The sequence below is a fragment of the Prunus dulcis genome, chromosome 3, assembly GCF_902201215.1.
Source record: "Prunus dulcis chromosome 3, ALMONDv2, whole genome shotgun sequence".
NCBI lineage: Eukaryota > Viridiplantae > Streptophyta > Magnoliopsida > Rosales > Rosaceae > Prunus > Prunus dulcis.
The window spans coordinates 18,801,602-18,825,748 of record NC_047652.1 but is presented as its reverse complement, the minus strand read 5'-3'; the positions used below and the strand labels follow the sequence as shown (position 1 = coordinate 18,825,748).

General features: G+C 37.4%; 4 protein-coding genes across 6 annotated transcripts; 2 read left to right on the top strand and 2 right to left on the bottom strand.

Moving 5' to 3' along the window:
• The first annotated feature begins 73 nt into the window (after window positions 1–73).
• LOC117621523 (50S ribosomal protein L30) lies at window positions 74–1,826 on the top strand. 3 transcript variants are annotated; one of them, XM_034352053.1, is made up of 3 exons: window positions 74–204; window positions 1,121–1,324; window positions 1,417–1,826. In XM_034352053.1, exons 2-3 carry the CDS (start codon window positions 1,133–1,135, stop codon window positions 1,546–1,548), a joined length of 324 nt encoding a protein of 107 aa, XP_034207944.1. In that variant the 5' UTR covers window positions 74–204; window positions 1,121–1,132; the 3' UTR covers window positions 1,549–1,826. The 3 variants fall into 3 exon arrangements, with proteins under 3 accessions (XP_034207944.1, XP_034207945.1, XP_034207946.1); XM_034352054.1 differs by having other exon boundaries at window positions 116–234; XM_034352055.1 differs by having other exon boundaries at window positions 116–247.
• Window positions 1,827–1,964: 138 nt separating this feature from the next.
• LOC117621518 (protein NRT1/ PTR FAMILY 6.4) lies at window positions 1,965–4,558 on the bottom strand. The gene is made up of 5 exons (XM_034352048.1): window positions 4,311–4,558; window positions 4,075–4,195; window positions 3,777–3,994; window positions 3,146–3,693; window positions 1,965–2,988 (listed from the first exon to the last, which is right to left on the bottom strand). The coding sequence occupies exons 1-5, from the start codon at window positions 4,311–4,313 to the stop codon at window positions 2,094–2,096; spliced, it is 1,785 nt and encodes a 594-aa protein (XP_034207939.1). The 5' UTR covers window positions 4,314–4,558; the 3' UTR covers window positions 1,965–2,093.
• Window positions 4,559–7,114: 2,556 nt separating this feature from the next.
• On the bottom strand, window positions 7,115–10,636 carry LOC117621520 (endoglucanase 11). Its single transcript, XM_034352051.1, has 5 exons — window positions 10,158–10,636; window positions 9,822–10,034; window positions 9,485–9,685; window positions 9,105–9,359; window positions 7,115–7,984 (listed from the first exon to the last, which is right to left on the bottom strand). Exons 1-5 carry the CDS (start codon window positions 10,404–10,406, stop codon window positions 7,325–7,327), a joined length of 1,578 nt encoding a protein of 525 aa, XP_034207942.1. The 5' UTR covers window positions 10,407–10,636; the 3' UTR covers window positions 7,115–7,324.
• A 6,985-nt stretch (window positions 10,637–17,621) lies between these two features.
• On the top strand, window positions 17,622–22,059 carry LOC117623176 (probable plastidic glucose transporter 1). Its single transcript, XM_034354055.1, has 12 exons — window positions 17,622–17,912; window positions 18,010–18,130; window positions 18,236–18,436; window positions 18,581–18,680; window positions 19,210–19,322; window positions 19,683–19,776; window positions 19,864–20,020; window positions 20,331–20,477; window positions 20,556–20,629; window positions 20,864–20,952; window positions 21,219–21,333; window positions 21,553–22,059. The coding sequence occupies exons 1-12, from the start codon at window positions 17,708–17,710 to the stop codon at window positions 21,748–21,750; spliced, it is 1,614 nt and encodes a 537-aa protein (XP_034209946.1). The 5' UTR covers window positions 17,622–17,707; the 3' UTR covers window positions 21,751–22,059.
• The last annotated feature ends 2,088 nt before the right edge of the window (window positions 22,060–24,147 follow it).

Here is a 24,147-nt window from a genome sequence, read left to right as displayed (position 1 = left end):
TATTTGCCTTATTTCAAAACGAAAAAAAAAAAAAAAGGTGAATATTGCGTTGGGTTGGAAATATGTTGGGCTTGGTGGGTATAGACCGAAACAAAAAGGCCCCCAGTACCAGCTACGCCTACAGAGCAAAGGAAGTAAATCAACTTCACCACTCAGTCTTCTTCTACACAAGGAAGGCGCTATCCCTCGGCGCCGTCATCACAGGTGACAACTCCGTCGAAAAACACAGTTGAGGTCATCTCTCTCTGTATGTATATACATATGTATTTTCTCTCTGTTTCTTCCTTATTTTGAGTTTGTTTATCTGCTCTTTTATATTTTTCTATGCTCTCATTTTTTTTAAATTTAGTTATAGTTCGTCCATTGCGGGTAGACGTTGAATCTAACATTGAAAAATATGATTTTGGGTGATATGAAGATGAAAAGGTTTGTTCTTGAGAAGATTGAGCTTAGGCGACAACGGGCTTAGTTTCCTTCCACCTTTAGGAGTAAGTGATCAGAGATTAGGATAAATTAATACTTTCAGTGGAAAGCATTAGCTTTTTAAAACTGGGTACTAATCCAAGTTCATGAAAATTCAGCTTAGTCTCCATTTTTCTTTTTTTCATGGATCGTTACATGATGTGGTGGCTTTGGTTGAACCGTGAAGTGGGTTGTGGTAAAATGAAGAGAAATTAGTGTTTCAAGGTCATGAGCTTGGTTTACAAGTGGGTTCTTGTTTTGCTTTTTTTGTTCAATGATTTATCAACAAATGTTTGGAAATGCTAAAAAGATGGGACGATAAATAAATGGATTCTAATGTAATCGAGGCAGATAAATTGCATTAGCCAGTTTTTAATATTTTGATGTTTATCTTTGCAATGCTGCCTTAATAGTGCTTGAAACCCTTTAAGCAATGCTTTACCATTTTCTAGTAAACTGGAAATCTTCAATAGATAAATAGTAAGCTATGTTTAACGGCACGGTAGAACTTTGGCCCTGTTTTTGCATAGACTTTCTGTCTTCCCAATTTCTTATGATTATCTTCTTTTTGGACTTTTCTTCATTCTAATGCAGCCATGTATTAGTAAATTTTACATATATTGAAGTTATGGCTTAGGCACCACTTTGGGATGTGTAGGTTGGAGAAGAAATGAATGCTTTCAAGGCTTTTAAAGCCAGTGTCCCAATTGCATGGAGCCCTAATCTATATATAACTTTGGTAAGGGGAATCCCAGGAACCAGGAGACTTCACAGGCGTACTTTAGAGGCATTACGTCTCCGCAAGTGCAACCGAACTGTTATGCGATGGAACACTCCTACAGTTAGGGGAATGCTCCAACAGGTTTGATATAAGCTCACAATGGATGCATTCATGGATTAAGGCATCTCTCCTGTCTGTAATTGATAATGTTTGCATGTTATGTTTTCACACAGGTTAAGAGATTGGTCGTGATTGAGACAGAAGAGATGTATAAGGCCCGCAAACAAAATTTGGAAAACCACCGAGCTCTACGTCCCCCTTTGGTCATAAATCACCTACCTGCTTCTGCAAGTGGTTCTTCTTAATAGCCTATGTAATTGTTTAGAGGTCAGCTTTCAGCTTCTTAGATATGTGCCTTTTGATTGAGGAGACTAATTTTCCTATAGTGTATTTCTTATAAGCAGCCAAAGCTGGATCCAGTTCTTTATCAATTTCTATATTTGGCTTTGTACCTCCGAATTTGCGGTGGTTCTGAACTAGTGAATTCATACTGAAGCAAGTACTATTGCAATTAAGCAGGGCTTCTATTTGCATATGCTGCACTGTGGATGGTTTGATTTGATGAATGGCTGATTTTCAGACATGCGTCATGGATGTTGTGCTTCTTTTTATTTTTTATTTTTTATTTTTTATTTTTTATTTTTTATTTTTTATTAATAAAAATCTATTATCACGTTGCATTCTAGATCACACACTGTATTTAAGTTTTAGATTGAGAGACTGCAGACCAAAAAAGGATTAAATATCTAATAGGGATAAATAAGCATGATACAAATTATCTTCTTTTTTCTTTTTATTTTCTAGTTGTTTAGAACCAGCATTACACAAGATCCTTTTGGAAGCATACGTTCTAGGGTCCTTCCTTTGCCTCAATTCTTATCATCTCTGCCATCTCTTCAACTCTTATGCCATTTGAGTTCTTATGCTCCTTTTTGACACTATCGTTAGGGCTAATGTGCTGCTGGCCTTTGTACTGGTGTCTCATTGCAAAGGCAAGAAACACTAAGAAATTTAAAGCTCCGAGCACTGCAAGCAGCAAGTAGAAGTAATCCACCCTTCCCTTGTTCAAGTTACTCCTCAGCCAGCTCTTCTTAGTCACTTTGTCCACCACAGTCACCAACAGAGTGCTAACAAAGAACCCCATTGAGATGGTGCTTAAGAAAAGCCCTGTGCTCATGGACTTCATCCTGTCCGGTGCCTCTCTGATGAAAAATTCAAGTTGTCCAACATAGACAAAAGCTTCTCCAGCACCCACTAGGAAGTATTGTAGGACAAGCCAGAAAGCACTTATTTTGGTATTTTGGTGAACAGCGAATTCCCTTCTTTGTTTCTCTACTATTGCTGCAGCAATCATAGCAGCCATTGATAAAACGAGTCCAATTCCAATCCTCTGAAGGCTTGTTATTCCTTGGGCGGTGTTGGTGAGTTTTCGAGCAAGGGGGACAAAGAGTTTCTCGTTTAAGGAAGTAAACAGGAGAATGGTGATGAAGAGAAAGGCTGAGAAAGAACCCGAAGGGATAACAAAGGAGCCTATTTTTCGGTTCATGAAGGTGGCTTGTTCAATGGTGAAGGTAGTCATTTGAGAGTAGACTGTCCAAAAGAGAATACATGTCGACCAGACTGGCATGAGCTTGAAAACCAGTTTCACCTCTTCAACTTGGTTCACTGTGGATACTATCCATGGGTTGCTTCTGTTTCCTTCAGCAGAAGCATATTCATCTAGGATTGCAGCTTTGTCTAGACACCTAACCATTCACATGCATAGGGAAACAAAACCTTTGTCAATGGCAGTGAACCTTAATGAGAAAGTGATGGTTTTTGTTGGATTTGATGCATGATATTACATGGTTCATGACTTTCTACATAGATCTTAGAGACATTAGATGATTTACATAAACTTACTTGAGCCTCTGTGTGTGGGGGATCTTGGCTTCTTGGTATTCATTCAAAAGGCTTGGACGATCTGGACAAGGATAAGCCCTCTTCTTCCAAGCCAAAAATATCACCCTCCATATGACAGTTAAAGGGCTGCCTTGAGGCTTATGGAATCTATAAAATGGCGTCCCGGAGAGCAACACAACAAGTGCGATGATCATCCCCCCTGCCGATATTCCATAACCCAACCCCCTGCCGACATTATCTTGTACATACACCAGCACAATAACAGCAAACAGAGAGCCAATGCTAATGCCAAAGTAGAACCTGTTGAAGAAGAAGATCATGGACTTCTCTTCCCTGGGGTCTCTGCCATCAAATTGATCAGACCCAAAACCTGAGACATTGGATTTTATACCACCACCACCTAGTGCTGTAGTATATAAAGCAGCATAGAGCAGAGCTAATTGCTTTCCATTGGCCTCAATACATTCATGATGTTGCTCTCTGTAGTCATCACATGGAGGTGGTCTCATGCTAGGAATGGATGTTGCCAATGTCAACAAAATTATCCCCTAAAGCAAGAAAAATCAGTTTTTCTTTTCTTTTCAAAATACTACAGAATTGGACTGGTGAACCAAATTGACTGAAAACTTACCAGACCAGTTATTGTTGCAGAAAGGGCGACAGTCCAGTACCTTCCCAGTTTAGCATCTGCTAGAAACCCACCAAGGAGGCCAAGGAGGTTCAAAGTGCCCATGAAATTGGTCACTATGGTTGCAGATTTTGCAGAAGATATATGCAAATTTCCAACCAAGTAAGTTACTAGATTCATAGATATGCCCATCACACAGATCCTCTCAGCCAGTTCAATTCCTGCAGCATGGTGATCATTTAGTCAACATTAAACATGGGATTAAGAAGAGAAAGTTTGAGTGGAAGTTAGAATAAAGCACCCAAAATAAGCCCTGCAGCAAGCCATCCACCAGTTTTGGACTTGTCCACAGGATTCCCTCTAAAATCCACCACAGCTCCATCACTTGCACCTTCTTTCTCACCATCCCTTGATATCAAAACCTGTTGAAAAGTAGGGAAAAAAAAATTTGTTTTAAAAAAATCCAAAGGAGGGACCTCATTGAAATTTCAAGTTTCTGGTATGATATTTGAGTTGTTTGAGTTAGTGTGTAGCTACCATCTTTCAGCAGAGAGAGAGAGAGAGAGAGAGAGAGAGAGATTTTTCTCCTTTAGGATTTGCAGCAGAGAAATAGTAGCATGACAGTGCATGTATGATTGGGGTTATATTTAGCACTGTAAGGACTCTGTTTTACTGGCTTTGTCATCGTCTCCACAATTTCTAGTGGTTAAGAGTAGCTGAGCTACAGCACATTTTTGAAGCATGTGAACACTTCCAACATACGTACGTATGTTTTGTGGTTTCTATGCCTGCAACCCAAAAAATGGAAAGTGACACTCCTGCCTGTCCTTCCTTCCACTCCATCATTGCGAAATTGAGAGTTGAGAAATTCAAAACAAAAGCACCTAAGCTATATGACACACCTAAAGAGCAGTATATTTTTGTATGGGACTTATCCACATGCTAAGGCTACATTTTGTCGTGTGGAAAATCAAACGGTCCACACTTCGTATGTTTTCATGTAATCACTCATAAACTATACGTATCAAGTAAACTTGGATATTTTCAAGTCGACAAGAATTCAAAAATAATTGTATTTTTAACGTTTCTTTGAGGATTTGACAGTTGAATTCTGTTGGTGGACTGGTATAAACTACTCTTTTTCACAATTTGGTATATTAGTATATTACGTGCTTGATTTGAATCCTTTTGCCTTTGCTAGTGTTCCAATCTTCTTGACACTTGATCGGTCATAATGTCACATCTGGGATGATCAATAAAACAAAAGCACCTCAATAATAATTTTAACTTTACAATCTTAGAGATATAACGAAAAAGAATGAGCTACTTTTGTTCGACCGGCCAAAATCGTGTACAGGTGGAGTATCTTTTTCTCCAGGTCATGTGACACTAATGACTAATACCAGTTCCTTCTTAGATATAGATGATGGAGGGGTCCGATTTACTAATTAGCATTTAGCAATCGGACTCAGTAGTGTCTTACTGTTTAAGTTGTCACTGAAGAGACCTTAGTGCTCCATAGGAGGGCCTCTCTAATATCAGTGAACATCAAACATCGAATATATTAAGTTTAAAGACAATATCGGTGCAATATAAGAGCCGAATCATGTAATTTGGGATTGAAGATAATCCGAACGTAGTGTAAATTTATGTTCATGTATCAGCTTGAGAATTGGGTGGCTTGCATTTGGACATTAGGTGGACCTTTGGCAAAATTTGGCAGACAACTACTAATTGGGAATTTTGGGTTTTTGATTAAGCATCTGTTGAGGGAAAGAGATGTAGTGGGAAGAAGATCTTATCATAATTTGAAGCCTGTGGTGGGTGTCTATGCTTTCCTGATAAACATGAAATTCATATACGTTGCTCCATGTCCATGGTCTAAAATTGAGAGGTTGCCTATGACTTGGGTCAGAGGGAGTATCGCATAGTCAATCGTAGGGCTACTCTTTCTTTGGAATCTTGGACTATCCAATCCCCATAGAAAGAAACTTTGCCCACTTCAATTTCATAATCAATGAAGAGGTCAGATAGAGACAACTGGAAGACGAATTTCGCCATGTCTGTTTTTTTGTTTTTGTTTTTAACATATAAGTGACATTCTCCACTATTCTAAATTACTCTAATTTACAAAATTGGGAATTCAAATAAGGGAGACTTTGGAAAAACCCAAAGGAAAGAGAAAAATTTTAAAATAAGCCAAAATAGACAAAATTGCCCTTATTTATTTTTGAATTTTCTAATGAATCCTTTACATTTGCATGTCTTCAATTTGAAAGTTGAGAGGTTTTTTTGTCTTTTTAGAAAAAGCTTTGGCTTTTTCCAAAAGTGAAAGTTTTTTTTTTTACTAAAACCTAAATTTACTTCAAAGAATTCGAACTTGGGAATTTGAATTTTATATATCCATTCCCGTTTACAGTTTACAGTCTTACTTATTGAAGAATATAAGTCTCATATAAGAAACTTGACTGAATAAAATATTACATATAATAAATGGTTTTCACTATTAATATCACTGAGGTCTTTTATGATAAAACCTCATACCTATTAGGCTTTGGTCCAGTTTGAGATAGTTGTCACTTTTAAAAAAAGTTGCTTATGATGTGCTTTGAAAATAATTAGCTATAAAGTAACTTTGGCCCACTTCAATTTCATAATCAATGAAGAGGTCAGATAGAGACAACTGGAAGACGAATTCCGCCATGTCTGTTTTTTTGTTTTTGTTTTTAATATATAAGCGACATTCTCCACCATTCTAAATTACTCTAATTTACGAAATTGGGAATTCAAACAATTCGAACTTGGGAATTTGAATTTTATATTTCCATTCCCGTTTACAGTTTACAGTCTTACTTATTGAAGAATATAAGTCTCATATAAGAAACTTGACTAAATAAAATATTACATATTATAAATGGTTTCACTATTAATATCATTGAGGTCTTTTGTGATAAAGCCTCACACTTATTAGACTTTGGCCCAGTTTGAGATTGCAGTCACTTTTTAAAAAAGTTGTTTCTGCTGTGCTTTGAAAATAATTAGCTATAAAGTAAAGCACCTCCATATTTGGTAAACAATATTTTTAAAGTGTTGTTAATACAAAAAGTAGTGTTAAACTGTTTGGTAAATTTTAATATAAAAATGTTGTAACTGTGAATAATAACTAAAATAGACATGATATTGAAAGTGTTATGTGCTAATCATGTGGTGGTAGTGGTGGTGATGAAGTGGAGGTGATGGTGAAAGAGATGGAGCAATCATTTTCTGATTATTCGGGAATTAGTACCAACAACACTTTTAACAAAAAGTTTACCAAACGCTAAACTGCTTTCTCTCACAACTGATTTCTCTCACAGCAAATCTGACAGTGATTATTTTCACAGCATATCAATACCAAACTAACCCTTAAAAGGTTATACTATAAACACTTGCAACAATGAAGGGTACAAAATGGGCTAGAACACCTCAGTTCAGCCACCGTTACAAAGCCAAAAAAAAGGGCTTATAACAAATAAACCCAGCACTCTGTTTCCCCAAACCATATTGTATATCTAATAAGAAGCAACCAAACCCATATTTTGATCCATCTTTTGGACCTCTACCTCTGAAAACTTAGCAAAAACCCCAACCAATGGAGCTGTATTATATGTACAGGCCTCAGTCTGCATATAATTGTCCCTTTGGTCCACAAAATTATCTTGACAATCAGGCCCTCCAACCAAAGCCCCAACCAGAACATTTGGGTTAGGCTCTTCCCTGCCATACCAATTGTCATACCCTTGGGTGCACCCAATGAACCCCTTGTTCTCTCTATATGACTCAACAGAGGCTCCTCTGTGGTGGACCCTTTGAGGGTATTTTGGACCATACCCCACCAAGTAGCTCATGTTCATTGGGTTGGAGCCCAAAATGTAGTCAATCTGTGATTTTGCAAAAACAAGAACTTCCTCATGGCCCACTATTCCTCCATGGCAGCGGAGCTTCTGGTTTGAGCTTTTGAGGAAATCAGAGTACACTGTTAGGAGGAAAGCAGCTGTTGAAACATACTGCATGTTGTTCCATTGCCTTATGTACAACAGGCCTGCTGGCGTGCGCTCCACATTTTTGGTGTCATTGTTTTTGTTTAGGCATGAGCAGATGTAGTGCTCTGCTTTTGATCTGTATAGCTCTAGAATGTGAGTGTGTTGCTTGTGTTTTTCTTCAATCAGCAACTGCAGATGAAACATTGAACTTGCTTAAGGGAAAAAAACATGATTAGGGTCAATTACTATGAAAATCCAAAATTAATGATGTGCGTTTCAAAGGGTCCCAGTGACAAAATATGCATGTATGATGTAACCCATTTGAATCATGGTTCTAGACCATTGCATGTGACCCATGTGTTACATTATTTTTCAGCCATTAACTGTTTAGAACCATCTCCTACGAAATCACTGTTTTATCAAACTGACCTAACTCACGTTTACATCTCTAATTTGGATTTTTTTTGATATGATGTGGGTCTTTTGATAATCAAACTGGAGAGGCACACCTTAAATGAAAGAACTGTATCCACTCAGTTTCACAAGTGGGCCAGCCACATGCAACGATTTGGGCCCCATTTGAGGAAGATTGAAGACAAAAACTGATTAGATCAGCGATCTTTACTACCATGATGACATCTACTAATCTAAATGCAGGGTGTCGTCTCTACTCGGGGATCGTGGGATGACCTATGTATGTTCTGTAACCGCTTTGGCTTTGCCACGTGGCACGCCTTTCCACAGAACTTCCATGCAAAGCATCATTTTTTGCACATGGCTTTGTGGCAGAAGATTATTTCCTTTAATTTTGTTCTTGTTTAAATCCTCGCTATGTGCCTTAATTGGGGCTCACTCCATGGACGAACTTTATAAAGTAAAAGCGTGATGTAAAGCTTCTTTTATTATTTCATGTTTGAATGGTGGAAAAGCCAAATCCCAAAATGATTTGAGAGGGTAAACTTGAGGCACCTATGATCTAGACAACAACACTCAAATTGAAATTTTGAAAAGCCAAAAAAATTAAAACTGGCAAGCAACTGGGATCAATTCTAACACTAGATATAAGTTATAGTTACTGATCATATTGTTTATCACATTATTCTCGAATTTTTAAATATATCTAATGTGTGAGCTCTCAAAAAAAAAAACGTGAGACCCACCAGAAATAGTAGACGCCGCACTAATTTTGTGGAAAACTAGAATACACCTCATTTTCATAGATTTTAAAATAAAAATAAAAATATAGATTTTAAAATAAAAATAAAAATATGATTGTTAAATATGATACAGAAGGAGAAACTTTACTTACCTTAGAGGCAACGAGTTGAAGACCAGCGTACTTAACGTCCCAACTGAACTCTGTAATTGCCCAGCCAATGCCACCAAAGCTATGAGCCTTGCTAATAACATACTTCAAATACTTCTGATTGTCGGTGGCCTTGTATAGCCACAAAGCTGCCCACAACAACTCGTCCTGGAACCCACTCACCGACGCGTAGTAACTCTTCACTACTCCCAAGCTCCCATCATACTTGTCCCTATACTTGTCCCCAAACTCAAACAGCTACACAACACCAAACAAAACAAAAAAAATATCTACTTAAGCATTTAAAACCTCACTTAGTACACTATTATTTTAACCTAATTAATTGGACCAACTGGCTAGCTCAAAGATTTAAATTAGAGTACCTGTTGGGCATGGTGTAGGAGTAGGTGGGCATAATGCGGGTTAGTCTTCTTGAACACTAGGGCTGCTGCGGCCATTGCCGCCGCAGTCTCCCCGGCGAGATCCGACCCGGGATGAGTCTCGTCAATCTTGTAGGCTTGCCTTGATGTTGTCATGTCCTCCGGCCGTTGCCAACAGTAATGATCAGTGTCGCCATCCCCCACCTAGGCATGTCACAACAATTGAATAATTAATTGCGTGTGCCCAAACAAAAATTCAGGGCTAATTAAATGAATTAATTTAATGTGTGTGCTGCTAGCTAATTAAAGCAAAGTAGCAAAAATTAATAATTAGATGTACCTCAGCCCATAACACATTGGGACTGGTGTGAGCCTTGATGATGTAATCGGTGCCCCACTTGATTGCCTCCATTGCATGCTCCAACTCACCGGCGGCGGCAATTTGTTGCCGGAATTCAATGACACTCCAAGAGAGCATCGTCACTGTAAATGCCATTGGCAGCCCAAACTTGACGTGGTCACCTGCATCATAATACCCTCCTACCAAGTCCACCTACACAAAATACATATAATTAACCAGCCATAAATTAACACTTACCGTCTACCCTCATTCGTACTTAATTTTTTAAGTAGGAAGTTAATGAGCGGTTGAAATGACAATTTTGGGCATGCATACCCCTTGCTCTAGGCCATCTGTGAGGCCGGAATGGTCACGCCAGGTGACCCTCTGGTTGTAGGGCAGGCGGCCGGAGCGCTGTGATTCGAAGTAGAGGAGGCTCTTTGTGAGGGCATCTGTGTAATTGAAGGCTTGGGAGGTGGTGGAAATGTTGAGGGTGATGAGTAGAAGAAGAAGATACAATTGTACAACAAAAGTGTTTGATTTGTTTGAAGCTCCACAATGGTGCGGCTTCGTCTTCTTCTCCATTGTATCTCTCTCTCTCTCTCTCTCCCCCTCCCTCTCCTCTCCTAAAGACGCTTTTGTTGTGAAAGAGTGAAAGGGAAATGGGAAAAGCTCTCTCTCTCTTCCAGAACTACTTTGTTTGTGTACTAAAATTGTGTGATAGGTGTCCTTTGCATGTGGACTTTCACATGAGATGAGAGTGGCTTTTTAGTCCAGCACAACACAAAGCGTGATTTTTGCAACGGTTTGACACTCTTTTTGTACTGCATACAAAATACAAAGAAGAGGGGCATGGATTGTGGAAGGCTTTATGTAATGAGTAATAGCACTCAAGCCATCAACTTATTATCAAAATTTGTTAGATCTCGATTGATGTGACAGTATTTCATTTGAAGTAATTACATTATTATCTTAACTTTTTAGATCAAAATTGATGTGATAATATTTCATTTCATTTTATTTAATTTTATTCTTTTGTTGTCAGAATATGTATTTTTTTTTCCTTTAAAAATATATGATTTCATTCTTAGTATAACTATATATGGTACATCCAATGTACCAGGTTAATGTTTTTTTTTTCCCTTAAATTTTATTTTGAAGGACTACGTAAACTAAAAATCGAGCTAATAGACAACAAATTCATGAACAATTACTCCAAATTGGCATATTATTGTTGTGGAATTTTGACAGAGAGGTAGAGAACCACTGGGTTAAGTAGCCCGACACATGATTGAATACTCATAAAAGTATGTTACGGTGGTTTAAAGGCCAATGAATTTTCTGAAGATGGCTTGGATCAGAGGATTAGATTGTGTAAGATCCATACATTCATGCATAAATTGTTTGGTGTAAAATACTGGTGATGCAGGACCATGGGGTATAGCTTAGAAGTTTCTTTCCAAGTATATAATTCTGGGTTCTGGACATCTTGGTCTCTAGGAGGAGGGGAGGTGCCAAGTTGTCTTCATAAATGCTTTGGGCCGGTTTCTCAACGTTGTCTTGTAAATAACTATATCTTCATCATCACATAGGTTGACAATAATTTACAGAATCACAATTTGGTTTCGAGTTCGGACTAATAATTTGACAACATAACAAATTGAATCATTTCATTAAGAAAATGAATATATTTCTACAAAGGCAGGAACATGGATTTTGTTATTGATTACAGCAATCAATCAAGAGTGATGGTGGTGGTCTTTGTATGGTATCATATCATGTCATAATCATGGTGTTTAGTAGAAAAGCTTGCAAATAATAGCAAAATTAAGGAAAGTGATTACTATTTACATGAAAGCTATCGTCAGAAACCATAAACTGGCAGGCTGGAGGGGCGTGTTCCTAAAAAGCAGAGCAATTCCGGAAATCTGGTAGTGCTTAAATTACTAATTTGATCATTAGCTCTCGTGGGATAATGTGCGATACGGCCGCGTTTTGACTCCGTAGATTAGTTGTCGGTGGAACCTCCACGTGTAAGAAGTTGGACCGTACGGGCCTGCAGTGCCCAGGTCAGGCTCCTCTTTTTGCGGTGGAACTGGAGGAGTGTCGACAGCGAAACCGGCTGAGCCGGTCAAATGGAAGCACCGACTCGCAGTGGACCTGGCCATGTTTCCTCGCCGACAACGCGGGAAAATTACGGAAACAGTGAGCGACGGAACAAATTTGATTTCAACTTCAACACAAAAAATGCGAAACTTCCCACCAAAACAATTGAAACGTGTCTTTAAAAGAAAAAACATTGGGAAGAAAAGTCAATAACTTTTACCCTTTGTGTTTCTTTCGAAATGTACATTTTCATGACTGGTCAGACTCTCTCCACTGATGTGATGACTCTATTTGACTCCCCCTCCCTCCCCTCCCCTCCCGGCGCAACTATGCTAAAATAAGTTGACTTTAATTTACTTTTATGTAGTATCTTGTTTGACTATTTATATTGACTAAAATTAAAATATTTACTTTTGTTATCTTGACCTAAGCGCTTATGATAAGTTGATTCGAGTAGTTATCCATCGTTATTCAATTTAATTGCATTTGTTTGTTCAACTAATTTGTTAGGTTACATAATTGGGAGCATTTTTATTCACAACTTTAACTAAAGGTGTATGTTTACTATTCTTCTCAATACTTGATATGTGTCTATAAATATAATTATGGTTACATAAATCAAAGTAAAAAGTTAATCATGTTTATATCTATGGACACGTGTCAAGTATTAAAAAGGGTTGCGAGCATACTATTGGGTTGAAGTAGGGAGCAAAACTATTTTGTTTATAAATTATAATTGAAGTATTAGACTATCATTCAATTTAATTGTAATAGTTTAATCAATTATGCATCTCGAACGAGAGTTTAAGGTTAAATTTGGCAAAATCAAGGGGGGAACTAGCATAAACGATGTCATGGGTTCTAGCCCAGGTAGCCTTTTTTGAAAATTAAAATACACTATATGTAATGTGATTCACTCCAAAAGCTTAAGGGTTATTTGATAACTATTTCATTTTCATTTAAAAAAATTTTTTTTGAAAAAATGTTTGGTAACATATTTCATTTTTCAGTTTTCAAAGAAGTTAAATATAGTTTTCAAAATCACCATTATTTTTTAAAAACAACTTGAATGTATTTTTCAATTTTTTTTTCAATTTTTTTTTTTTTTGGTGGCTTCTATTTCATTCCTTAATTTTACATCACCATACATGAAATGCACTCCATTTACCAAAACTTGATATTGGGGACCTCCTGACTTGGACTGGCCTACTCGATTCTTGCGTTTAGCCACATACCCAATTCAAGTCTCGGGAACTCCATATCTAAAATTCATTGAAAAATCATTCTAATTGCAAAATATTCACAGAAAATTACCACGAACTCTTTGTAACATACACTTTCATTTTATGTTCTCAAATTCACAATTTGACCACACACAAAAAATAATTTCCAAGTTTCACATAAAATTGAGCACTATAAGTTACCAAACAACTTTTGTTTAGTTTTCAATTTTTTATTTATAAATAAAATAAAATTAGTTATCAAACAAGTTTTCAATTTATAAAAATTAAAATGGTTATCAAACAGATTCTTAGTAGTTCACGAAATATAGCCTAGTAAGTTAGTAAACCATTGTCCATTCCATTTTGTAGGCACGCTGAATTTGATAGGCAAATTGGTACATGTATTTGGTTTCGATTGATATATAATAATATATTTTATTTAACACCAAATATATTGCCATAATGGAAAATTGAACACATCACAGAGTGTCTGAGTAACCATTTGTACAAGAAATTATCATCATGGCAAATTTTACAAGGAGAGTGCTAGTAACTTTATATCTAACTTTTTCCTTTGGACTTTCTCTCTACTTCTCATGACAAATGTCACTTTCCTTACACTTAAAACAATGTCATTAATGGATCACACAAGCTAATTTTTGTTTTCCAAGTTTACCTTTTTTAAATGTATTAATTTATTTTAATAACAAGCTAATTTTTTTACAACTTTCTTATCACCTTGTTAAAAAATTAAATAAGAAAATAAAACTGAAGTTTTAAAATTTTTTTTTTTCCCAAAGAGAACGTGTGTTTTGTTAAAAACAAAATAAAGATGATAACAATGTCATGTAACAAATTTTTTTTAAAAAAACATTCTAAAAAATGAAGTTTTTCTTATTTAATTTTTAATAATGTGCTAAAGAAGTTGTAACAAAATTTGAATAAATTAAAGGAAATATAAAAGCCAATACATTTTAAAATGGTAAACTTGAAAAACAAAAACTAACTTGTGTGATGCATTAATGACATTGTTTTAAGTGTAAGAAAAATGACACTTGTCATGACAGGACCCGACCCAATTTCCACTTTGGAATTCGAGTCAAGTCCTGTGCGTGTCCGACACCTGGCGAATGTCGGGCACAAATGACCTTTTTACCCTTCTTACTTCACTTTCTCTTTAAATTTCCTTAGACTTCTGCCGAAAATTCGGCAGAGTCTCCTCTGTATTTTGATCAATCCCAAAATTTTTCATCTGTCAACAATCTCAAATATTTTCACCCAACTGCCAGAATGTTTCTAGTAATCAATTCAATTCTAATCTCCAAATTTTCAATTGGATATCAGAGCATGTTCTCAAGTTCTCAAGGTTTAAAGGATTTTCTACAACTCTACCTTACTTGGTGGTGCGGAAGCTATGACTGGCCCGGTGGTGGATCCCGCGTACCTCTATGGCTTGGGGGCGAAAAACAGTTTGAAAAATGTGAGTGGACCAAAAATAATGTTCTTCAAAGAAATTCTCATAAACATAATATCCCCCATTGTAAAAAAGAAATTTAACTAAATAAAACTGAATACTTACTTCCTGCATCACGCATAGTCAATTCAAGGCATTCTATTTCAGTCATATTCAAGCTCGAAAGTTTCTACAAAAACCACTGAATTCAAAGCTTTCATAAAAGTACTGAAATCAAACGCGTATAAAAACTCTGTACTCAGACCTTTCATAACTGAATAAAAATAAAGGGATCTATGTCCGTAAAATCAGAAAAACTGATTTATAATAGCTGAAAATCAATATTTAATAAAGAAACTCAGAATCCTTTGAAAATACCACCAGTATGTACCCCTGTCATTTCCGTCAATTCACTGGCAGGTCTCGGGCGTCACACAGACTTACCCGAGCCGCAAACTGGCGAAATCAGGGGACTATGATCAGCTTGTCCCGCCGGCAGATTCCTCGATGACACCAAGTCAGCTCGAGTCGCTCTGGCAGGATGCAGGGGACCGTAGTCGGCCTGATCCGCAATCCTGGCAGGTCTCGGGGACATAAAGTCAGCCGAGCCGCAATCCTGGCAGGTCTCGGGACACCAAGTCTGCCGAGCCGCCAATCCTGGCACTCACGGTCCGAGCGTCCCCGAAACTCGTGAGGCAAGTCAAGTGCACTGACTGAACTATAATCAGACTGGATGTCCGCAGACATCGGTCCGACTCTGGGTAATCACCATAAAGAAAAACGGGTACGAGGTGGTTTTAAAATAATGTCCTTTTAAAAAAGAAATATCTGAATAATAACTGTAAAACTCAAGTCGTGCTACGGTCTTAACTGATTCAAAACTCAAACTCTGTTTCTGTAACTGGTAAATAAGCAGCACCGACTTATAGCATTATTACTATACTGCTCATATTCAAAATCGTATTAAAACTTACTCAAAGACTGAATGAAGAAACTTACTCAAATAAACTCATTTATAAAACTCATGTAGATAAAATCATTTATAAAATCTATTTTATATAAAAGCACATCAATTCATATAAAAGCACATCAATTCATTCATGAAATCTGATTTATGAAAGAAGGTCCACTCACAGATGGTCCGAGCTACTTCGATCCCTCAGAGGTCTCCTTTTAAAATCCTGTCGGGCTTCTGGTGCCTGATTACCCCAAAAGATTAAATTAATAAGCTGCTGAAATAAAACGAATTTCAACTAAACACCCTGCCCCCGGCTCCTAGAAATACGTGCTTTTCAATTTACAAAAATACTCCTATGCCCACATTAGCCTTTTCGGACAGTTGGACCAGTTTTGGGAGGTCCGATACTCAGCTAAGCGATATCTGTCAGATCGGCCGACCCGGGACCCGTTGGGTCCACAATCTCCGATGGCCAATCTGGATTTCCCTGAAGGTTTCTCACACAACGGGAACCATGTTCTGCGAATTTGGTCCGAATCGGACGGTCGGATTGACCAAAATCGCGTTATCGCTTAAAACCCTAACCCTAGCCCCAGGGTTCGCGATTCCGGAGTATCCGGGACTCCGATTTGCAATCCGTTGAATCCTACACGATCCTGACATCGTGTAGACCGACATACCCAAAATTCAGCACGATCCGACGATTACCCAACACTGCACCCACGGATCGCGCGATATGGAAAATCCGTTCGGGGCTCAAACGGACTCCGAATCAAGATCCGCGAAATCCCACGCGCTCGTGACGACACGAGGGTCACAAATCTACACATAATTACATCAGTACCCTCGCCCACGGGCTCCAGTACGCGCGGACAGCTTTGGGTGTCCAAAGCGATTTCGGGTGGCCGAAAAATCTCGGAACCAAGACTCCAAACTCTTACTCTAGGTAAAAAACCCCATTTGGAGTCACTTTTGTTCTTGGGCCACCCCCAAAAAGTGACCGGAAACAGTAGTTTCGAAGGGCCGAAGTTCGGTCGAATTTTCAAGTTCAAAATCGAACCCCTTAGAGCTAAAATAGATCGAAGCCCATATACCCATCAGCTAGAGTACGAAAAATAGCTGAGAAACCATACCTTACTCGATCGATTTGGTGGAGAAACGAAGGAGAATTTCGAGCTGGAAGTTTGGGTAGCTTCGGACGAACCTCCGTCGGAAAACACGATTTTCCGGCCAGCTCAGGAAGGCCCCAGGGTTGAGGTCCGTTGGAGAAGGTAGGGGACTCGATGGCGGTTCCAACGCAACCGGTCCCGTGGCCATTGGAGCTCGGAGGCGGCGCCAGCACCTTCTGGAAGTCGGTGGCCCGTTTCGCGCAGAGTCTGGGTTTATATAGATGCAACTTCGAAATATTTACGGTTATGCAACTGAGACTCTTTTTACCATAACTTTTTCGTTACAACTCCGATTCGGGCCCACTCCGTGTCTACGGACTCCTTTCGCCGTGCTCTACGCAATGGCGCAAGTGGGATTCCCAAATTCTTTCTCGATCAAAAAGTCAAATTTTCCCCCATTATTAATGCAAGGGCAAAATGATCTTTTCACTAAAAGATATTTTCCTTACTTTTTAGATATTTTTTTTCTTTTTAGATATTTTGTTTTGGGTTCTTACATGTCATATGAAGAAATGAGAAAGTCCAAAAAGAGAAAGTTAGAGAGAGAATTGCTAGCATTTCTCATTTTACAATTCATATAAAATGGGACTTGCTAGACAAAATTCAGTTGAGGCCGAGTGTGGCTCAACTTATTTAGTTGATTAATGGGCTGAGCTTGGGTTACTAGGCTAATCAGGACCCAATTAAAATACAAATAGAAAGCCCAGACGGGGGAAAAAAATTAGTAAGTCGATTCATTTAATCAATAAAATGGGTTGATTGATGGGCCCCTGTATTTATCCCTCCGAAGCTGAGGGGACACATGGCACTTGCTGGCTGACGAAGCAAATTTCTGTTGTGGGTCCCGCCCCCGCGCTTATTCCTCCTGTGGATCACATGCTGTGCATGTGGCATTAACAAAATATTTCTTCTGAATCATCTCGATGATCGCGTTCCTCGAGAAATGAACTTCGTCTCACCCTGCTCACAGTGAACCGATGTGGGTGGCTACAGTACCTCACCAACCGGCCGGCCCGGTTCCGATGATCTTTACCGCCCGTCCAAACCCGAAACTCGTGTGTCAGTATCTTACGAAACCGAAATCGTTTCGTTTCGGAGCTTTCGGTATCCGGCTCCGCCTGAACAATCACAAAGTGTCGGCGGTGAAGAAGCAGCTCCCCGAGTTAGAGACTCAGAAACCAGGTAATCTATTCTCAACTCATGCAATTCATATTATGATAATTAGAATATTCACAGTAATTATTATAGTTTTTGGAATTAATGATATAAAACATTGCAGATAGTGAGAAATTAAGGGTAGGACAAGAGAAAGGTGAAGGTTTTGATTTGGGATGGTTACCTGCTTTTCCTCACGTGTTTATAGCTTCCATGTCCAATTTTCTCTTTGGTTATCACATTGGGTGAGTCTCTGTCTCTGTAACTTGCAATTACAAGCAAAGCATTCAGCTTTCTGATTAGTTTTGAGTTGGTGTGGTTTTTTTTTTTTTGTTTTTTTTTTTGGGCAGAGTGATGAATGGTCCTATTGTTTCAATTGCCCGCGAACTGGGTTTTGAAGGAAACTCGATTCTTGAGGGACTTGTAGTGAGCATATTCATTGTTGGTGCCTTCCTCGGAAGCATAGGCTGCGGTTTTATAGTTGATAAACTTGGCTGTAGGAGGACCTTTCAAATTGCTACAATTCCTCTGATTCTGGGTGCATTGATAAGGTAATTTTAACTTTGCCATTCGAATTAGGACTTTGGCAGTTTTCCATGTTCAACATTGTGTCCTTGTTGGCACACAACAATGTATTGTATTGGTGTTGTTCACTTACAGTTTTTTGATGATGGGTTCCTTTCATTTTGTGACAGTGCACAAGCTCATTCCTTGGATGAAGTAATTTTGGGCAGATTTCTTGTTGGCCTTGGCATAGGTGTTAATACTGTTCTTGTTCCAATCTATATCTCAGAGGTATGGGTTGTCTTTGCATACTTTGTACAATGTTCATGCAAATTTCCAATACAATAATGCTATGTAGCTAAAACCAAGTGTTCTGCTACTGCTATTGTTGATCTTCCATTTGTGGAGGCTATTAGATAAGAGGGGCGGGTGGGATAGTTAACTTGTTGTCAAATTGTATTTGCAAACCATCGGTTCTGGTCGATATGGATGATGATCAAGTATGACATATGTAGAATTCTGGGAGAAAGTTATGTAAGTTGACCAAACTACTTCATTCTGGTAATTCGCACTACTAGCATATAGACTTTGCTGAACCTTCAGTAAGTGCTCATTGAGCTTTACCACCAAGCCACCAATGCAGTCTCAAATTAGTACGCACTAGATTCATAACTTGTTTGACTGGTTAACTTGGATTTCATGCCCTCTGTTTGAGATTGAGATATTGAAGGTTATACTATGTCATACTTTTCCTCTGCATTATATCCACTATGTATCTGAAGAGAAGTTTACTCATCTATTCCTATTGTATACCTTGCAGATTGCTCCAACAAAATATAGGGGTTCATTGGGAACCTTGTGTCAAATTGGCACATGTCTCGGGATTATTTCATCACTGTTTCTTGGCATTCCCTCTGAAAGTGATCCACACTGGTAAGATTCTGTTGACTTATTTTTTCTGGTTTGTGCCTATGACTTGGATGACAAGTAACAGAGAGAGAGAGAGAGAGAGAGAGAGTCACTATATATCAGACATTAATAGCCTTCAAAACAATGAACAAAGTTTCTGAGAGATACTGGGATAAAGGAGCCAGAAATAGTTGGGTTTCAAAAGAGTGTACACAATTCTGCTTCCTTCCACAAAGAGTGATACATATGGAATTTGCTTATGTACGGATTTTTGAAGAACAAATTATTATTTCTTGCAATTTTTGGAACATTTAGTGCATCAAGCATAAATTTAATCTCTGAACCTGTCAAGTGTCGACTAATATTTTGGCATATCTTGTTTAGGTGGAGGACGATGCTTTATATTGCAAGTATCCCTGGTTTTATCCTCGCTCTTGGAATGCAGTTTGCTGTAGATAGCCCCCGTTGGCTATGCAAGGTAAGATTTTTATCTTTTATGGTAAAAATTATGGCGTTTTATTTTCAAATGTGTTGTTCCTGAAGCTTTAATATGTTGTTTGTGCAGGTAGGGAGATTGAACGATGCTAAAGCAGTTATAAAAAATGTGTGGGGAGCATCTGAGGTTGAAAAGGCAATTGAAGAATTTCAGTCAGTTATCAAGAATGATGGTAGTGATTTGGACAGCAGCTGGTTGGAACTTTTGAAGGAGCCAAACTCTAGAGGTTGTATCAAGGTGGTGGACTTAGGATGCTAGCATGTAATGGCATCTTTGTGTTGAACATTGTATAAGACTTGCAGCAGTTGCCATTTAGTGTCGCCTTTTGCACATGAAAAATCATCAGAACTAAATTTGAAAACCTTGCCTTATCTTAATCAAAGAGTGATTAATAATATGAAAAAAATTATAAGGAACTCCTTTGATTGGTCGATGTTATATGCCTCTCTTAATAATATGCAGGTATATTTTTAATCAATTTTCACGAACTTGGGAATTCTTACTTGTGGACTGAGATGATTTTTTCATGGTTGCAGTTGCATTCATTGGTGGTTCCCTTTTTGTACTTCAACAGCTTGCGGGTATAAATGGAGTTCTTTACTTTTCATCATTGACTTTTCAAGATGTCGGAATCACAAATAGTGCTTTGGCAAGCTTGCTTATTGGAGTTACCAACTTTGCAGGTTTGAGATAGCCTATGTTTGTAAAATGAAAAATGTTTCTTGATCAACCTCTCATTCACATCAATTGTGATCATTCAGGGGCACTTTGTGCTTTGTACTTGATTGATAAGCAAGGGAGGCTGAAGCTCTTGATTGGAAGTTACTTAGGAATGGTGAGCTGTACTTGGAATTAATTCTTGGAGATGAATAGAACATTACTATGCATATAGTGCTGGTGTCTTTGTGAGCGTGATGTCGCTGTTGCCTACATTGAACAAAGGAGGGCAACTCTCTGTTTCATGAGTTTGAAAATGCAAACATGGAAAATATCAATCAAATGTATTTATTAATGCATATATTTTATTTAGCAAGGACATATCTGACTAAGAAATTCTGTCTATGTGCAGGCAGTTTCGATGTTTCTTGTGGTATTTGCTATCAGTTTTCCATTAGATGAGCAACTAAGTGACAACTTATCAATACTGGGAACTGTCATGTAAGCATTTGTTCTCTCTGCAGCATGTAAGATTTCACATATTACAGTTGCAATAAACCGGTAGCCCCTCTTTAACAAAAAATTGTCATTTGTTCTTACTCTTTCTTTTGGGATGGAGGGTAATGCTTTTCATTATCAGGACGGCTAACACCACCAAATACCATAAAGATTTGCTGATGTTCGAATTCTCTATTTATGCTTTCTGTTAAGCAGACACATATTGTGCTTATTCTGTTGATGTTCTTTCTCCTCACATGATTTCGTAGGTACATATTCACCTTTGCAATAGGTGCTGGCCCAGTTACTGGTCTTATCATACCCGAACTTAGCAGCAACCGGTCACGTGGGAAGATTATGGGATTCAGTTTTTCTGCTCATTGGGTAAGCCCTTGAGTTTTTTTCCTTGGTTAATTATTTAAAATAACTGTTATTTTATCTTTTTGTTCTGTGATTGATTAAGTACAATAGTTGCTATATTTCCAATTTTCAATTGATATGTCGTCATGGCTGAGAGCTACCCAATTATTTCCACACGTATTTTTTGGATGATAGTTTGCATTTGGTGCTATTTGTTATATTTATGTGTAACTTTTAATTCAGGTTTGCAACTTCTTAGTGGGTCTATTTTTCCTCGACTTAGTGGAGAAATTTGGAGTTGCTCCAGTTTATGGTACCTTCGGTGCAGTCTCCTTGTTGGCGGCAATATTTGCTACCTACTTCATAGTTGAAACTAAAGGCCGCTCCCTTGAGGAAATTGAAATGTCACTAAGCTCTGATTTCATGTCTAGAGACAAGTGATTGTATGTCGACGCCTGCTGTATCAAGATTACAGAGGATTGAAGTGTCCTGATAATCATTGCTCTCATTGAAGTTTCTACAGTGTAGATTTTCTAGAGTGACTCTTGGTGTTTCATTCTCCACTCTCCAGGAGTCCAGGCTGCATGGGATAGTCATAACATATAGGAATTTCACATCCAGGCCATTAAAGGATGCCATTTCGCTCTGTATCGTTCTTGTTCGGCATTCTGCAAATGTTGTATGGCAGTGTTAAGACTTATATTATAATTAATTATTCAATAGAAATGATTTGTTTTGGTGTTGATTGAAGGTCAGATTTCATGGTTTCACATTAACGTTTAAAATTGCATGGGATGTGCATACGCTTGTCACTCTCTGCGTACCACCAGCAACGTTATCAGTTCTGGTGCGATATAACTAGCAGAGTAGGACATAAAGTTTTGGGGGGAAAAGTCACTTTCTTAATTATTCTTAAATATGCTTTCAAAACATAAGAAGGCATCGGATTACCATCAAGAGCCCGTCGTGGAAAATTATAGGTATTGGTTTGTACCAGCCCATTGGCATGGGGTGTAAACCTTCCAGCTCATCTGGTCGTTATTAAGGCAAGGTAAAATTTGTGCGGTATCTTTTTTATTTGGTTCCTATATTTACTAAGAATGGAAGTCAACATCAAAACTGTAACTCTGCCCTCCATACTATAATTTCTCACTGAGACTTTGGAGGGCATTTACAGATGTATAACGGAGACCTTGAAGGGTTTTAAATATAATTTCATATTGCACCAACAATAAAAATATAGATTTCTCTGAAGGCCTATCTTTTGAGGTGTCCTATGTGAAAATCTCACATTGAAAATCTACTCCTATAAAAGTGTTTATAAACAAAGCACCATGATTTCGTCCAAAAAAAAAAGAAAAAACAAAGCACCATGATGCTTTGATAAGTGTGATTAACATTGGAGATTGGGCTAATGGGCTTGACTATAGGCTAGGCTATGAATTTGACTTTCATGATTAACGATTATATTAATCACAGGTCTATGCCAGCGAATGATTAAATTTTCTCTTTAAAAAGTACAGCCGGGCGACTATACTATTTATATATTAAAATATGACGAGCCTAGTGCATTTTTTGTCAAAACAGTATAGCCTCACGGCTATACTTAAAAATTTCAAAAAGAATCTAGTATAACCGGGCGGCTATACTATCTATATGTGTGTATAAAGACCCGCCCAGCGCCTATGCGCCCCATGTCAAACATGTACAGCCGTGCAGCTATACTATTTTTTAAAAAAAAGTAAGAAAAAACTAGATAGCCACACAGCGATACTATTTTTTGAAGACAATAAGGAGAAATTGAGTATAGCCAAATATATATTATTTTTATTCAATAATATGTGAGAATTATGTTGTGTCGTATTGAAATTTTTGTAAAAAAAATATAAAAAAATAGGTGCATTAAACATGAGAAATACATGCTTACATGTAAAATACATTATTAAACGTAAAAGTACTAGAATGTTTATACGGGTAATAATTCTAAAAAAGAAAAAAAATCAAAAAGGGACAATAGATACTCGAGTAATGCCTAATAGAACTGGATATGGCTCTTGGGCTATGGAGAAATTTAATTAAGACACCCAAATGATTTCCCAAAAGACTTAATAAATAGAAATTAATTATTTTGTGCACTTTTTCTATATTAAATCACAATTAACATATAATTACTAGTTAAAGTAATTCAAAAAGGCTAAGATATTACTGAATTACTTATATTAAATTAAAGAAGTAGGCCAAACAAAAAAGTAAAGAAACAAATTATATATTTTTAAAATGAAAATTTTTAAAAACAGTATAGCTATGCGGCTAGACTATCGCACCCAGCGTCTAGCTGCAACGTCTCAAAATAGTAAAGCCGGGCGGCTGTACCATTTTTTAAATATATATTATTTTTATCCAATAATATGTAAGAATTATGTGTATAATACGTGAATTTTGTGTGTCTTTTATTGAATTTTTTGTAAAAAAATATGTGTATTAAACATGAAAAATATGTGCATACATGTATAATACATTATTAAATGTGAAAATGTTAAAATCTTTATACGGATAATAACTCTGAAAAAGTAAAAAATAAAAAAGGTACAATACATACTCGAGTAATGACCTAATAGTAATGGATAAGGCTCTTGAGCTATAGGAAAATTTAATTAAGACACTCAAACGATTTCACAAAAGCCTTAATAAATATAAATGAATTATTTTGTGGACATTTTCTTTAATTTTTTTATATTAAATTATAATTAAAATATAATTACAAATTAAAGTAATTTTAAAAGGCTAAGATATTACTTAATTACATATATTAAATTAAAGAAGTAGGCCAAACAAAAA